Source organism: Manis pentadactyla, chromosome 9, assembly GCF_030020395.1.
Source record: "Manis pentadactyla isolate mManPen7 chromosome 9, mManPen7.hap1, whole genome shotgun sequence".
Taxonomy (NCBI): Eukaryota; Metazoa; Chordata; class Mammalia; order Pholidota; family Manidae; genus Manis; species Manis pentadactyla.
This window is the reverse complement of record NC_080027.1, coordinates 23,220,767-23,238,022: the sequence shown is the minus strand read 5'-3', so window position 1 is coordinate 23,238,022 and position 17,256 is coordinate 23,220,767. Positions and strand designations below refer to the sequence as shown.

The window sequence follows — 17,256 nt, the reverse complement described above, 5'->3', positions numbered from 1 at the left end:
GATAACAAGCCAACTGAGGGATGAAAGCCAGAGGTGGAAGGAGAAGAGAGGCTGGGCCCCGTTTTGATGGCCGCGAGGGGCGGGGCTATAAAGTGGGCGGAGCCTGAAACCCCAAGCCAGAGGAGGCAGGGTTGAACAAGGAGAGCTTCGGTTGCAGGTGTAAGCTACCCGAACCGATTAGGTAAGTGCAATAGCCAAGAACATTTCGGCAAATGGCAAATTCTGTGGGGTCAAGTGAACGGAATGGATGTGAACTGCACTGCAAGGGAACATTCTGATTTGTTTCCGGTGGTTTCGCACTTGCTGAGCTGATCTGACTTCGTAAAGCCTGGTCCCGGGTGCGTTGGGCTGTGTACGAGTCTGTGTGTCTGGTGTTGGATGAATTTTGTCATACTGTCTAGTTTTGCCTTCGAAAATCTCTTCTGTGTTAAACTGCGAAAGAATCGTGCTTTGTCCGTGAGTCAGAACGTGTAACCTTTGCACGGGAGGCCACAGTTACTGCACAGCACCCCAGTCCTCTCCACCCCTGGACTTGCCCTGTTGGCTCACTCGCTCTACGCTAAGGGTCAGCCTCCCACGAGCAGGTTAACATATCACGAGACACCAGCGGTGCATTTTCTTTTCGAGTTTTTTCCCCCTTAATTCTTTGAACGGTTACTGTTCAGAAAGTCTCAACTAGTTTAGTTGTGGTGGGTTTTTCCCCCCAAAATAGTTATAGGAAGGAATGACATGGTTTGATTTGTCCACTTTCAGATATCTTGGATCATATGATAAACCAACAAAGCTGCCTAGACTTAGTTTATAATTAGTGTTATCTTGGGATTGGATAGAACTTGAAGGTAATCTGGTTTCTTTACTCAATTGTGCTCTAAATATTAAATAATAACAGCATAAAAAGCCCACTGCTATAGGCACTTGCAGTCTAGAAACTAGTGTAGGCTCCAGGACAGCCACCACACGTGTGTCACTCGCTACCGTATTTGGGAGCAGGCACCAGCTACGAAAATCGTGAGGCCCAGTACAAAAAGAACAAGCAGGGTCCTTTCTTCTAAAGGCAGGGGAAAGGTGCCATAAAAGGTACTAAAATATAAGCTGTCTCCTTTCTTTTGTAATATCTTTTTTGACTTATCATGGTGTTTTAATGAACATTAACTTTCCATTAATTATTAATAGTATTTTAACCGTGCTATTATTAATTATGCTATTATTGGTTAGTAACATTAACTTATTTAATGTCATTCTAAGGAAAAATTAACAATATGTATTATTAGCATAAATTTTACCATTCTTTATATTGTGCAGTGCCAGTTTTAAATACAAATATAAAACATTTAACTCATGGAGAATTGCTGAAACTTCCTAATTCGTATTTCATAGCTCATACAAGCATATGTATTTCTTTCTTACCAGAACAGTGGAAACTGCACAGAACTAACAGCCGTATTTATTTTACTTTTTGCTACATGCACATTCTACCAACACTGTGGAATCCAGGGACTTGAGTCTTGCTGATGGGTCCACCAGGATTCTATGCTCACGGAGCTTCATAAACAGTGTGTGGATGAGCGGCGAGGAACAGTGGTAGACATGCACATTGTGCCTCCCTCCTCTGTCCTATGCATGCTCTGTTGTCAGATTGGTCTAAAACAAAAGTTCAAACATAAAGTTAAGAATTTAAAGGGGACAGCAGAGCATTAAACCAAGTGCCATTCTGACCACATGACCCCCACATAACTATACTAGTTGCACACCCATGAAACCAACCCTGTCCCAGAGCCTTATTGGTCTGTACTTCGTAAATGTTCAATAAATAATTAAGGCTGAGCTGGTGCCCACTCTATGCTAGGTGCTTCTGACAGATACGTGAAACACAGTCCCATCTTCAAAGAGATCACAATGTAGGGGAAGAAACAAACCAGGCGCAAGATCACAGGTATAGTCCCTGTGCTGTAAGATGGCACTATACAAGTTCTTCCCTAGTGTGAACTGAAATGTGTCATTCCTACCATCAATTAACCCACACGGTCTAATGAGCAGAGTTCTGGCTTTCTGGTGGGCTAGCTTTGGGTTTGAATTCTGTTTCTGTGTAGTAGTAGCTCAGTGATCTTGAGTAAATCATACATTCTCTTTGGCCTATTTCCTTTTGTAAAATGAGGACATTATCTGCGTGGTTGTGAAGTTTGAAAGAGCGTCTGAAAAGTCCCTCACATAGTGTCTGGTATATAATGTGCAGTTAATAGTTGCCAACTTGGTCGCCATAGTTTCTTCCTTCTACTCCTTTAGGTGTTGTCTGTGCAGCTCCACCTCTCCAACTGCTCATTTCTGTTCTTCCCGTCTCTAGATGCTACTTCTGGGCCAGTGATTCCCAGTAATGGATCTGGAGGGTATATATATGTGCCTCCATGTGGCGGTCCTCCTGGAGCCACTGTGAGTTGGTACTGGAGCCAGCCCCCTTCCTCTCATCACTCCAACTCCAGCGTCTTCCCCCAGCGTCCCTCTCACAGATACGCAACCTCACTGCCACTGGGCTATTGGCTTGTCTGAAGACCTCCATTTCTAAATCAGTCATTCAGGCTGGAGCCTCCCAGGGTCGGACTTTGTCTCTGTTTTGGTGGGGAAAGAACAAGAAAATCTGACCATCTTTTAAGGCCACTAAAGTGTGTAAAATTAGGATGGCATTTGAATTTAAACTTGAGGTCTTTATTATTCCTGATGTAAGTAGAAATACCCGAAGAGCTTTCATTATCCTCATTATAAATATGGTATTCATTGAGCAGATTTTATAATGTTCTTAATTAGTACTTGGCTGGTTTCCAATAAAGAAAACATGGTACAATGTTAACATTTAGAAAATCTAGGTGAAAAATATATAGGAATTTTTTATATCTGGCCATCTGAAATTATTTCAAAAGGAAAAGTTACAAGTATCTCATTCATGAACAATTACAGATTATTCAACTCAAAAGTGAGATAATTGAAATATGATTATATAGGACTTGGGGTCCATTATCAACAGTTTATATTTTATTTGAGAGACCACATTATGCATATTAAGTAATTAAAGGATAAGAATAGGTATTTGCTAAGGTACTAAGGTAAATGTTAAGTCCTAAATGTATGCAATAGGGTGTTTGTAAAGAATGTGTTGTTTGAAATTACCATCAAAACTAGAAACCCAGTTTCTAAAAAAACTATGAATCTTTCAAAATTTTTCAGAAGAATTTTTTAAGTGATGCTGAACACCTTTCACTTACCAAGTAAGTGTGTTACCAGAGACAATTAAAATTAATGAGGTGTTCCATGAACAATTTTAATGAGAACCCAACAGTACTCTTAGAAACACCCTTGAGTTCTGTCTTTATTACTTGTAACCAGCTTTAGAAAGGGAATCCCTACCCACCTCTAACTATGTTTGTTTGTTTGTTTGTTTTTGTCTTCATTTTATTTATCTCCCTCTGCTCAGCCCACCTCATCACCTGAACACTTGAGGTAAGATACTAATCTCTGTATAATATACTTGTAAAATATACATAGCATATATTTTTAAAATACCAACTTATAATTGGTTATCAAAATAATTGAACATTAAAGCTGCTTAACAAGAAAGTATGTTTATTTGTAAAAGAAATTTGTAGTAATTTGAATTTCAAAAGCTAATCATCTGTAGGAGTTTCCATCTTTCTTAGTAATTTAAATTTTCTTATGTAAAAGTAAGTCTTAAGAAACTTCTTTAATTTTTAGCCTAAATGTCAAATATAGAAAACACAAATGATGTATTATAAAAGTACTTGAGCGTCCTCTACTGTTATTTACAACCATTTAAACACTTACCTTAATAACTATACCTTTTGCTTCAGGACCTATATTCCTTAGACTAATTATTAGAAAATTGCATGTTCAATCCAGACATATGACTAAAGAAAATCAATCATGTGTGCTCTTCATTTGGCATTTCATCTCTTGCCTATTTTAAATGTTAACTGTTTAAGTATCAGTACTAAAGAGTCTACTTGGCAATTAATGTCTCCTCTGGAGTATTAAATACTAGAGGTTGTGGTTGCCTTTCTGTGAGGACAGAAACCTAAAAGCCCCTTTGCCCTCTTTATGTAACTGACCTCTTAATATTCATTTCCAGAGCAGGAACTGTGACGCACTGTGAACTCTTGTGATAATTAGCCTTACAATAGCTTTATTTATACATCCTTGCACCTAAAGAAGAAAGAAAATGGCTTGTACTGAGTATTCTTTTCATGTGCCAAGTCTAGAGGAACTTGTTGGAGGTAAATACAATACTAATCTTGAGCTTTAAAAATTATTCTAAGGGAAAAAAACCTAAGATGTGATCTATGCAATAGTATTTTCAATACATAACTCATTTTCCTTTTCAGTCTCTGTTGTGTATTATTTTTGAGACAACCCAAAATTCTGCCCCTCCACACTAAACTCACCATTTGCAGATTCTTGATACCAACTTTACAGAATGAAATGAACATAGGAATCCAAGATTTAATTATCTGTGATGCCCAAAGAGTTGCAGGATTTGGCTCTATTAACTTTAACCAGTTACAATATTCTTTATATAATCTACTGTGGTGTATAAATCATTTCCCAATACACTGCTTTCCCCCCTCCTGATTATGACTGCCTCCCAATGAGCTGAGATTTCTCAGTCTGCACATATTTTTACGCATTTCATCTTGCTCGAAAAAGATTTTAGGGCAGCTTCACAAGATTTGTTAGGGGGGAGAGAGATAAGAACACAGGAATGTAACATGAAGCCAGGAACAGTAGTAACCTAAAACTGTAGAGCTTGTCAGAATGTGAAATGTGACAGCCTTTTTAGTCCTATTCTGATGGTAACTGTGAAACCAACCCTTATTTCTCAAAGTGTATCCGTCCTAGTACATCTGTCCTCCTGATGTGGTGGAAGTCAAGTGTATGCACGTTTTCCTTGGCTGGGGCTCTCTTCTTACAACCTTCCTTTATTTTTTCTGAAGTGAATGGCAGCTGGTAAGCCATCTGTGTCACCAGTACTCTTTGCCTGCATTTCTTTCCCATCAGTCTTCCTGTTGTCCAGGACACAGCAGGACGGCCAGTGTTCTTCCAGAGCCTTTCTACATGCATCTTCCCTTGTGTGCTTGTGTTGCTATTTTCCTTCTGTAGGTATGGGATACATTCAGTTCAAAATAGAAATGGGATAGTAAGTTTTTTGTTTTATAATTTAATTTCTTTTTCCAGAAAATCCTATAGCAAGAACATGGCCCCTTTGTAATTGGTAAAAAAAATAGTTTTTACTAAATCTTAATTCATATACTTAAGTGTTCAGTCTAGGCAGGGGAATTTTCCAGGCAGTTGCTTTCTGTTCTCATATAGAGTATCTATGGGATGGAATGGATATGGCATAGAATTGACTATCTATATGGTATGGAATATCTATATGGTTAAATGTAGGATGACTTCATGTTTTTAGAGCATCTGATTCTGTAAGACTTAAACTGATGGCTGACACTACTATAGAAACATTTTTATAGGAACTTTTCATCCTTAAAAGTACCTTGTTCTTAGATTTATACCTTTGAAACACTTATGCTTGTTTACAATAGTAAAGTATTGTAAAGTATACTAATCTCAAATTACAGCTTGATGAATTTTAACATGTTTACACCCACATCACCACTATCTCAATCAAGACATAAAGTATTCCCAGCATCCCAGCAGGCTCCTTCACATTTTCCCAGTCAGTATCTCTACCCTGGAAGGGAACCACTGTTGACATCTATCACCTTAGATTGGTTGCCTGTTATTAAACTACATGTAAGGAAGTTATAGTATATACTCCTGGGTCTTGCTTCTTTTGCTCACCATTTTGTTGGTAGGCATCAATGCAGTTGTCACCTGTCCGCTTACTTTCTAACGGTTTAAACACTTACTTTTGAGTAGGTCTTCGGAATTCTCTCCCCACAAGGAAGGTAGTCCTCACCTTAGTACAGCATTTATCTTTAAGAGTTTACACTCCAGACTTACAGTGGTGTTTATGGAGTTTGCCTGTTTGTCTTAGTTGATATTCTATCTTGTGATTAGCTATGTGTCTAATGTCTAACTGTATTCATTACTATCTCTCCCTCTTTTCCAATTACACAAGTTAAAGTTGGGAGTGTGATACACAAAAAAAAATGAGGGAAGGTTTAATATATAGTGGCCAACTTTACCTGTTATTTACCCTTTTCCTTGTCTTCATAGTTCTGCAAAAGGGGCTGAAGGATAACTTTGCTGACGTCCAGGTCTCTGTAGTTAACTGCCCTGATCTGACTAAGGAGCCATTTACCTTTCCTGTAAAAGGTAAGCAATTTTGTTTTTGAGAGTCTTTTACAACATATTTTCTCCTCCAAGAAAAGATACAATTCACTTTTGTTTTTTAGTCCTAAATTTTTTTAGAAACCAGAATTATTTTTAAGGATCATCTTAAGTTATCTATAAATAAAGGATGTTCTTCCAAATTTTAGACTAAATTGTGCTTAATCTCTTTGCTTGTTGTTTTCCTATGTTTGGTCAAATACCATTTTATAACCTTGCAGGAAAATACTGTTTTATGCACTTCGTTATTTTCACAGGTTATTCAGTAGGCTAGGCTCCTTGATATCACATGTGAATTTTGTTTTTAGTTCCTCAAGTGACTGTTACAGAAATTTAATTTCTATGTGTGTATTTATTCAAGATCAGAGGGGATCTTAAAAGCTTTGTATTTCAATCACCTATTAAGTACTTACATCCCTTCAACAGATTTGCCAAGTAATCAGTCAGCCAGTGTTTAAAGTGAGAAGGGAAATTAATATTGGTTGAATAAATATAATTTGTCACACAGTATATGTAGACACCTATATTTGATGTTTTATCTTTATAGTAACACTACAGGGTAAGTTTATAGATGAGAAAACTGAAGATCAGGAGAAGTCAAGAAGACTCAGTGTGAATCACTATCAGGATTCAAATCCAAGTCTCTCACTCCAAGAAGGGACTAGTGGTTACTAAAGGGCAGGGGTATGGAGGGCAGGTGGGAGGGAGGGAAAAAGGGATTGAGGGGGGTATTATGTTTAGTACACATGGTGTGGGGGGATCACGGGGAAAACAGTGTAGCACAGAGAAGGCAAATAATGAATCTGTGGCATCTTACTGCACTGATGGACAGTGACTGCATTGGGATATGAGTGGGGACTTGATAATATGGGTAAATGTAGTAACCACATTGTTTTTTCATGTGAAACCTTCATAAGAGTGTATATCAATCATACCTTAATAAAAAATTTTTTTAAAAATCCAAGTCTATCAGCTTCCAGATTTGAACTTCTCCCATTTATGAGGGATTTGGAGACAAACTCACTCACTTTTATTAAGCCACTGACATCTTGCTAAAAAGTAGTTTTACATAGAAGTCCTGGACTCTGGTTCTTTCTCTGCCACGTATAGCTTTCATTACCTTGGGTAAGCTAAATAAAAATGTATTTGGGCTTGGGATACATTAAAATGGAGGACATTTGGGTTTGATGCTCTTTTTGGGTCTTTCTAGCTTAAACAGTCTTTGATTGAAGTAGAGCTGTAGGTTCTACAACTTTTTGTCTACCAGATGGCAATTTCTCTTTGCTCTTTGGAAGCATTTAACATAATACTTTTTTATGGCCATGTTTCTTCCAACTATACGAGTAATTATATTCTCCCCACTAATTGATTAATTAAAATAAAATACAAAATCAGAAAATATAGAAGAGTACAAAGAAAAAAGAAAAAATGCTTAATCTTAATTTTGCATTCCAAAGTTTTCTGGTCAATAATTTGTGAGTCTTTCAATCGCGATACTAACGAAGCCAGATATGTCTATTTATATATGGATGATCTTTTATAAACAATTAGGCACTTTCTACATGAACTGGACTTGCTAAGTCACCAAAGACCTCGGTATGGTTCCTGGTGCTATTTGACCTCTCCTGTGTTTCACGCTGTTTGGCCACTGCTTCCTGAATTTTCCATCTCCTTGGCTGTCTCTCCTCCCTGCTGCTTTTGCCTCTTCTTCCTTGGTGCCTTTCCTGTCTCTGTGTTCTTTCTTCTTCATTTGTCCATGTTCTCTTTTGGGCAGGCTCTTACATTTTGATGTTTTCCAGGATTCTTTCCTCTTCTTCCTCTTTTTCTATACAGTCTCTCTGGGCTTTTCCATCTGTTCCTGTGGTTTTAATTACTACTTGGATACAGCTTTGAAATCTGTACATCTCACCTGGGTCTTTCTTAGCAGTGGATCCGTAATTCCAGCTGTCTACTAGATATGGTAAAGACAACTCGAGGTCAACATATCTAAAAGTTAGCTCATTCCTTCACCATAGCTGCCTATTCTCCTTTCTTTGTCCTTTTTGTTAATCTCCTGTTCTCTGTCTCTACAGTCACCACTTTTAGCTCACCCCTTGTCTTCCCTGGATTACTAGAATAGTCCCCTAAAGGTTTCTCTAAACTTCAACATTACTATCACTTATGAGAAACTGTCTTATCCTTGAGTAGTTTCTGCTGACCCCATGGAAAACATTTACAAAATCTCTAATTTTAAGTGGTATTCATAAAAATTTTGTTCCTCCTTCTGCATAGCTGAAGTAGAGCAATTATATCTACTTCACTGTGTAATGATGTTAGTATGAAACTGACTACTTTTTCTCAAATGAAAGGTAATTATTTTCCACTTTACATTAGAAAGAAAAGAATATGCCTTCTCCCAAATTATGTCTAGCTGATGTTAATTAGAAACGTAAGTAGAAAGTTCCTAGCATCTGAAGTTCTAATTTCTTGTCATTTTTATAAACAACTTTGACAAGAGGACTTCAATATGGATTTCTAAAAGAATTCATATTCTATCAAAGCAAAATATTTTAAATTAGAATACAATTTTGGCCAACCCCACCTCCCTAAAAATATAAATGATTTTTAAAGGAATAAGCCATTACAGACTTCTAGAAATCTCATCCAATTCAAACTTTGGCCCCAATTCTGGCCCTTGCCCAATCATCAACTTCCTGTTGCCTTTATGCTACCAACTATATCAAGCCATGCTGGCCTATGATGATACTGGGGGCACAGGATATCAGAACAGGAGTCCTAGCTACTTACATCTTGTAAAACTGAGAATGGGGAAGTTATATACTCTAAATAAATTAAATTAGTGCTTTCTGGCATTTTACACTTGATACATGTTTGCCTATTTTTAAGATGGCTTTCTTTTTTTAAAGGCATCTGTGGGAAAACTAGAATTGCAGAAGTAGGAGGTGTGCCTTACTTACTGCCTCTTGTAAATCTGAAAAAAGTAAGTGTACTTTTACTTTTCACATTCCCATGAAGATGGTAGAAGTTGGGTTGGTTGCTCTTTTATCATTAGAACATCCACCGACCAGTGTGGCAAGGAAGCATTAATGGATAAATACTTAGACATAAAAAGTAAACCAGGAGATCTGTATAAGTTACTTAAGTAACACTGTTTTCTCCTTGCACAGGTTTATGATCTAAATAAGATTGCAAAAGAAATCAAGCTTCCTGGAGCTTTTATTCTTGGAGCAGGTGCAGGCCCATTTCAGACTCTTGGGTTTAATTCTGAGGTCAGCAAACATGGTTATTTTATTTTACTTATTTGATATTTGGTTCATCTTTTTTCTCATACTGCCCTATCAGAAAGTCTGCTTTCTGAGTGAAGTGTAAGTTATTGATGTCCTATTTCACTGTAGGTTTGATACTTCTTGATATAGATTTGGACTATAGCACATGCTCCAACTGGTCCAACTATAATGGAACACTGAGCTCTAATTTCAGATTGTCTTAGGATGTACACTTAGTCTTAGATGAGTTGAAGGTCCTAAGGTTGTCTGATGAGGACCCTGGATTGTGAAAGATTTTAATCCTTATACATCAGGAGATTCCTACCTTTTCTATAAATCTCTGCCTTTGGTAAGAGGGCAGCTTTTGATCAGAAGATGAGTGGAATATTTCATGATCTAGTCAATTCCATCTTTCAGACCAAATAGTAGAGACCTACCCCAGTGGTATCAATCTATTACTGTGTATGTCAGTGTATCTCCAACATGCAGATACCTGTTTCTCCACGTCTCATGAATAGAAGCATGCTGGGCCTCTTCAGTCTGCCCTTTCTCTCACAGCCTCTTCAGATGTGACTGTTAGGCAAAGACAAGTTCTTTTGCAGAAAGATTAGTATAATTTCCCTAGTGTTCAAGACAAAAAAAGTTTAAAATTTAAAATTAGGTGTTTTAAAGCAAATGTTAAATGTTACTGAAACACTAACAAATACTATAAATATTTATAAAATTTTTTCAGTTTTTGGATATTTATAAATCTTTAAACATTTTGAATCTAGAGTTAAATGTCATATTTCATTTTTCTTAGTAAGTCTTGAAATTAAATGTCTTAAAGCCTAGGACAAAATATTTTGTTGCATTATTCAAGATACTCTCTTTACTTAAAGATACCAGGACAGACTAATTACCTTATTTACTTTTCTTTTCAGTTTATGCCAGTTGTTCAAACAGAAAGTGAACACAAACCTCCTGTGAATGGAAGTTACTTTGCCCGTGTTAATCCTGAAGATGGAGGGTGCCTTCTAGAGAAATACAGTGAGAAATATCATGATTTTGGGTGTGCACTACTGGCTAATCTTTTTGCCAGTGAGGGCCAAGCTGGAAAGGTGATTTTGGTCATAAAAACACAGTATTCTCTCTTCTCAGATAGCTAAAAATATGAACTTTTATTGTGCAAATAGGGTTTTATTAAGAAAATCCGAAGCTACCAAAGTCAAAGCTCTTTAAATAACCCAGTTAGTAAAAGATTCAGAGTACATAGGCAATGTCAAAGTCTTTTTTTAAAACTGAGGTTAAGAATAATACATAGTAAGCAGTACCCTTTTTTCTGAGGAACTAAAAAGTAACAGAGTATTCATGTGGGGAGCGAATTACTTGAATAGGGGAACCATGCAGCTGAAATAAATAAATAATGCCCACTGCTATAGTTAGTATAGAGGCAATTTGCTCATTCCTGACTGATCTGACATTGATTGAGCTAGACAGAAATGGTGATAACAAGATATTACAGCAAGAAGATAAATTAATGCTTCAATTCATATTTACTTCCTGTTAGTACACAAAAAGATGACTTCAGTGTTAGCAGCTGTGAGAACTTTCATATTTCATGGAGATAAGTGCTTCAGGTACTTTGAGAAATAAGGTAGTGAAGTAAAAAGACCTAATAAAGTGGAAGTGATGTAAGTCCAGAATTTTAAGTGAGAAAATGTAATTCTCCCCCCCACCCCAATCTCAACCTTTTACCACTTTGATATAAGAATCTGTAGAGTTCAGAGTAGGACTTAGTTGTAACTTTCTCTTAGTCCAAGAAAGCATGAGTAAAACTTAGTAAATGATAACTTGTGTGCATCTGTATAACTGATATATATGTGTAATTGTCAAGGCTTATGGAGGATTGAGACACCTCATTCAACTCTTTCCTGGTGCTCCAAGCAAACAAGTGAATGCCTGCTTGATGGCATTACATTGTTTCACACTGGTAGTTATTTACATAAAATTTTGCAGCTTAGAATAACGGTATACATATTTATGTCCTCTCTAGGTCATTGAAGTGAAAGCTAAAAGAAGAACTGGAAAACTTAATTTTGTGACTTGCATGAGACAGACTCTTGAGAAACATTATGGAGATAAGCCTGTAGGGATGGGAGGTACTTTTATAATTCAGAACGGAAAAGTAAAGACTCACATAATGGTAAGGGCCTGTGTGTGCTTTTGTGTGTATGCATGTACTTAAGGTGTTAGGATTTTTTAATATACATTGAGAACTCTGCCTTTAAAGATGCCCTGAATACTTCTGCTGTAATTGTATTACTTTAAAACTTAAATGACAATACTGTAAGTCCTACTGTGAGATAATGTCTAGCTAGAGTCCTTTTTTGTTAGTTAGACTTATAATTTATAAAATATGTATTTCTTCTCAGAGTGTTTGTTTTTAAGATTAAGACAGATGCCAAGTGTGAGCCTTAGAAACATCATTTTCATTGCCAGAATCCCAAACTCCATACACAGATTTTGCTGTTAAGATGGCTGTGGTTTTAGAGAAAGAATTCATGAAAATTATAATCCTATGAGCTAAATATGTAATTTTATAAGACATTAAGAATGGAATACAATGAAGCCAGATCCAGGGCATTCCCTACTTTTGAAATAATTTTTTGTAGGTGAATGAATGCATGAAGTATAAAAGTGATTTTAACTTCTTGTTTTATCAGTAAAGCCATCAGAAAATCTATGGTTTTAATGTTTTTTTATCCTGATAATTTTAAATGGCAAGTGAGCTGATCCTGCACAGGAAGACATTTATGACACTGAACTTTGCAAATTATTAAAAAGAGAATTACAGATAAATCTATTTGTAAATAGTGAAGTATAGTTTTTTTATTCAAGTACACAATACATTATTATTTACTACAGTTACCATGATATACATAAGCTCTCTAAAACTTACTCATCTTACAGCTGAAGTCTGTACCCTTTGACCAGCATCTTATTTACCCGACTACCTAGGTTCTGGCACCACTATTCTACTGTTTCTCTAAGTTGGACTTTTTTAGATTCCAATAAGTGATATCATGCAATCTTTGTTGATTTGTATCTGGCTTATTTTACTTAGTTCATCCATGTTGTTGCAAGTGGCAGGATTTCTTTCTTTTTTATGCCTAATATCCCCTACATGTATATCACAATTATATATATATATGTGTGTGTGTGTATGTATACATATAGCACATTTACATGTCATATTTATATACATGATATATACATTCATATATAATTTATATATGTATCACACATATACATACATAGACATCAAGTAATTTCTTTATCCATTTGTGCATTAACCGACAATTGCTCCTATATCTTGGCTATTGTGAGTAACTCTTCAATAAACATAGGAGCATGGATATCAATCCATTTTCATTTCCTTTGGATATCTACCCAGAATTGGGGTTGCTGGATCACAGGGATTTAATTTTTTGAGGCCCCTCCAGTTGTACCAGTTTATATTCCCATCAACAAAGTAAAAGGGGTCCTTTTCTCCAGATCCTTATCAACACTTGTTATCTGTCTTTTGATAGCCATCCTCATAGGAATGAGGTGACATCTCATGGTTTTGATTTGCATTTCTCTGATAAGTGATGTTGAGCACTTTTTCATATACCTGATGGCCTTTTGTATGTCTTCTTTGGAGAAATGTCTAATTCAGTTCCTTTGCACATTTTTAATTGCATTTTTTTTGCTATTGTTGAGTTGTAAGAGTTGCTTATATATTTTGGATACTTCCTTATCAGAAACAGGTATTTGCACATATTTTCTCCCATTCCATATGTTGCCTTTTCATTTTCTTCTTTCCCTTCTTGTGCAGAGCTTTTTAGTTTTAGTTTGATATAGTCCCACTTACTTATTTTTCCTTTTGTTGCCTGTACTTTTGATGTCATATCTGAGAAATGGTCAAATCCAGTGTTGTGAAACTTTTTCTTTGTTTTCTTCTAGGAGTTTTAGCTCTTATATTTAGGCCTTTGATCTACTTTGAATTAACTTTTGGACAGTGTAAATTAAGGGTCCAACTTCATTCTTCTGCATGTGGATATCTAGCTTTCCCAGGACCATTTGTTAAAAAGACTGCCTTTCCTCGCTGAATGGTCTTGGCACTCTTTGTCAAAAATCCTTTGACCATACACATGGGGTTCTTTTCCGGAATCTCTCTACCATTGATTTGTATGTCTGTCTTTATGCCAACATGACACTATTTTGATTAGTATAACATTGTAGTAAGTTTGATATCAGGAAATCTGAGACCTCCAACTTTTTTTCCAAAATTGGTCTGGCTATTTGGGGTCCCCTGAGATTCCATGTGAATTTGAGGATGGGTTTTTCTATTTCTGCAAAAAGGTCATTGGGATTTTAATAGGGAGCAGCCTGAATCTTTAGACTGCCTTTGGTAGTACTGGCATCTTAACAATATTAAGTTGTCCAATGTGTGAACATAAGACCTCTTTCCATTTATTGTAGTCTTCTGAAATTTCTTTCAGCAATGCTTTGTAGTTTGCAGTGTACAAGTCTTTTGCCTCCTTAAGTTTATTCCTAAGTTATTTGTTTTGATGTTTCTACTCACTTTTAATGCCTCGCTTTTTTTTTTCAATCTACCAGTAGCAGTAATTGAGAGTTAATATTAGGATGAAGGTGTAATCCCAGGAAAACTGAAAGGCTATGAAAAATAAAAAGATAGCAATAGACTCAATCCTTCATTTATTCACTCATATGTTTTAGTTTGTACACACTGATTGGTGATCCTTTTGAAAACTAGGGTGTATAACTTCTTTTGATGCCAAAACAATAAAATGTATAACAAGGCTTAAAATTTTTAATTTAATGAAATTACATGTAGTTTAAAATTTTAATTCTCAATAATAATCTGTATGTTTGTTGTTTAATGATCTTTTATTGTAGCCTGCAGAGTTTTCATCCTGCCCATTGAACTCTGATGAGGAGGTGAATAACTGGTTGAATTTTTATGAGATGAAAGCTCCTTTGGTTTGTCTGCCAGTTTTTGTCTCCAGAGACCCAGTAAGTGTATATACCTGTCTTTTAAACTGCAGTATATACGACAATGAAAATGCTCAACTTTGAGAATTTTTTTAGAGTAAGGTACTTATTGTTCTTACTTAAGAACTGGGATGTTCTCTGGAATTATATTGAAAGATAAGGGAGCTGGTGACTTAACTACCCTATAAGTCAGGCAGGGCAGATTTTTACCTTTGAGGAAATGAAGGCACAGACATCTTAAACAACATCCCAAGTCATGTTACTAAACAGTAGAATTACAACTAGGATTCAGGTCTCCTGTAGTCTTATTTGCTGTTCATTATACTGTTCATTATATTCTAACACTATACACTAGAAAAAAATAGTACAGTATAGACCAAGTCGAAGCAAATATCTACCAAAATACTGACTAGTTGTAGCTTTGGATCCAGCAATTATATGTCTAGGAATTTTTCCTTAAATGTATACATTGGTGTGTAAAATAATTAGTTAGAAAGTTACTCATGACAGCATTGCTGTGACAGCAGAATTACAAGTAATCTAAACATCAGCTGGGAAGTGGTCTTATAGACAAGAGAATACCCTGTAGGTGTAAAGAAGGAGGAAGCTCCCTGCAATTTGATTACAAAGGTCTCAGAGCTACTTTGTTAAATGGAGAGAAGCAACATGCAGCGCAATATGCAGAGAACTACCATCTGAGTAAAAAAATTAAACCAGTATTTCTGGAAGGATATACAAGAAATTTCTCACACTGGTTGCCTGAAGGGAGAGGAGGTGAGTGGTGAGGGCAGGAGATGAAAGATACATTTTACAGAATATGTCTTTTTGTGTCCTTCAAATTTTGCATCATGAATATAGTACTTAAAAAATAAAATATTGCAACAAATAAACAAGGCCTCTCTCCCCTAAAACAAATACTATCTAAAATCGTTTGAATACTAACAGACAGCTGTCCGTGTTGTAGGGGTTTGATCTGCGATTGGAGCACACTCATTGTTTTAGTCACCATGGAGAAGGTGGACACTACCATTGTGACACTACCCCAGATACAGTGGAATATCTTGGATACTTCTTGCCTGCAGAGTTTCTCTATCGCATTGATCAACCAATAGAGACCCATTTATTTGGGCGAGATTAAATGAACTGAAACAGAAAAAGAAAGGTTAATCGATGGACTCATTAATTCTAATATAAAATCTAACAGAAATTATCTCACTACTTAAATCCCATTTTTTTGCCTTTTGAAATGAAAGGTGTATTGACATTTGCACTCTGTATTACTTCTCAGATCTGTCATAAAGAGATTATTGGGAACAAAGATACATAATGGAAATGTTCTTCACTATTTTTTTATTCTGTAACAGAAAAATCAGTCTTATGTTTATACCTTAAATATAAACATGATTAGGAGTCATGTAATTATTCCTACTATCTACTATAATAACTTATATTTGTATGACATTAAGTTTTTCAAATTACTCTTACAGCTGTTAAATAGGTACTTCTGGGTATTAGGAAAATCAGTGTTGGAAATGTTGATAGTTATTGAAACTCTGTACTGCATTTTAAAAATTCAGATTAGAAATCAGAGTATACTTTTGTCATGGAATAAAGTGGGCAGAGGGAGCAACTATACCCCTTTTGGTGAAGCTGAAACATACTCAGAAGTTTGCAGTTTGCCTTTCACAAACATTAGCAAAGTAGGTAGTTAGCTATGATTCCCAACTTCCCAACTGGAAGCAGTTTGTACCTTTTGGGCTATTTGCAAGAAGAGGGAAAAGAAATAGCATCAAAACACAGCACTGAAATGAGGTACTTTATAAGTGAGGCTACTGCTAAACATGACCACTGTCCTTTATGAAATATAAAATTATACTCTTTTACTGATGGTAATTGTTGAAATTTTCTTCAATATTCTACTATAATCATTAGCAAGAAATGAACTCTCTAATCTCACTAATGCTAACTGTGAGCAGATTTTGGAGCTCTTTAGTAGTGAGCACATAATAAATCTTCAAAATATTTCCTGATTGTCTTTTTTAGATGTTATCTATAGCATATCCTGTGAGTATACATTCCTAAATATTATTTTAAAATAAGCACTAGTTTGAAGCAAAAAAATAAAAATGTTATATTCAGAATATGATATCACATTTCCTTTCATTATCTTACCTCTAGACTAATATTAAAAATAATATTAGTATTCATTCATTAAACAAACATTCAAATACTTATCCTACACACTGGAATGTAAGCTCCACGAGGGCAAGGGCTTTGTTCACCTCCGTAGCACCAGTGCCTTTAACGGTACCTGACCAAAGTAGGCGCTCAGTAAATACTTGGTGAATGAATGAATGGGTAGGTGATTATGCCAGACATTTCACCACATGCTGGGGACATTCAGTCCTTTTTATAGTGGGAAAAGAGTAACAATAAACTAATACCTGACAAGTGGTAGTAAGTGCTATGAAGAAAAATAAAGCACAGGATGAACTGTAAAGGAGAATACTATTTTGCTGTGGCCATCCCATACAGACTCAAGACTGATAGGCACACACACCCCAACAGGGTATGAAAGGGGTTGTTACTTACTTGC

General features: G+C 36.0%; 1 protein-coding gene and 1 long non-coding RNA gene across 5 annotated transcripts in view; one reads left to right on the top strand and one right to left on the bottom strand.

Moving 5' to 3' along the window:
- The first annotated feature begins 77 nt into the window (after nt 1-77).
- On the top strand, nt 78-16,806 carry C9H11orf54 (chromosome 9 C11orf54 homolog). 3 transcript variants are annotated; one of them, XM_036923293.2, is made up of 10 exons: nt 78-181; nt 3,464-3,489; nt 4,136-4,280; nt 6,241-6,339; nt 9,261-9,334; nt 9,522-9,623; nt 10,544-10,720; nt 11,656-11,805; nt 14,565-14,681; nt 15,625-16,806. In XM_036923293.2, exons 3-10 carry the CDS (start codon nt 4,226-4,228, stop codon nt 15,796-15,798), a joined length of 948 nt encoding a protein of 315 aa, XP_036779188.2. In that variant the 5' UTR covers nt 78-181; nt 3,464-3,489; nt 4,136-4,225; the 3' UTR covers nt 15,799-16,806. The 3 variants fall into 3 exon arrangements, with proteins under 3 accessions (XP_036779188.2, XP_036779189.2, XP_036779191.2); XM_036923294.2 differs by lacking the exon at nt 3,464-3,489 and having other exon boundaries at nt 103-181; XM_036923296.2 differs by lacking the exons at nt 78-181; nt 3,464-3,489; nt 4,136-4,280; nt 9,261-9,334.
- The window catches only part of LOC130684858 (uncharacterized), a 29,946-nt gene continuing 13,331 nt past the window's right edge, over nt 642-17,256 (bottom strand). For both annotated transcript variants that reach the window (XR_008999179.1, XR_008999180.1), the window contains exons 2-4: nt 10,114-10,241; nt 6,210-6,330; nt 642-1,641 (exon numbers count right to left, since the gene is read on the bottom strand). This is a non-coding gene — a long non-coding RNA (uncharacterized LOC130684858). The remainder of the gene's footprint in view (nt 1,642-6,209; nt 6,331-10,113; nt 10,242-17,256) is intronic.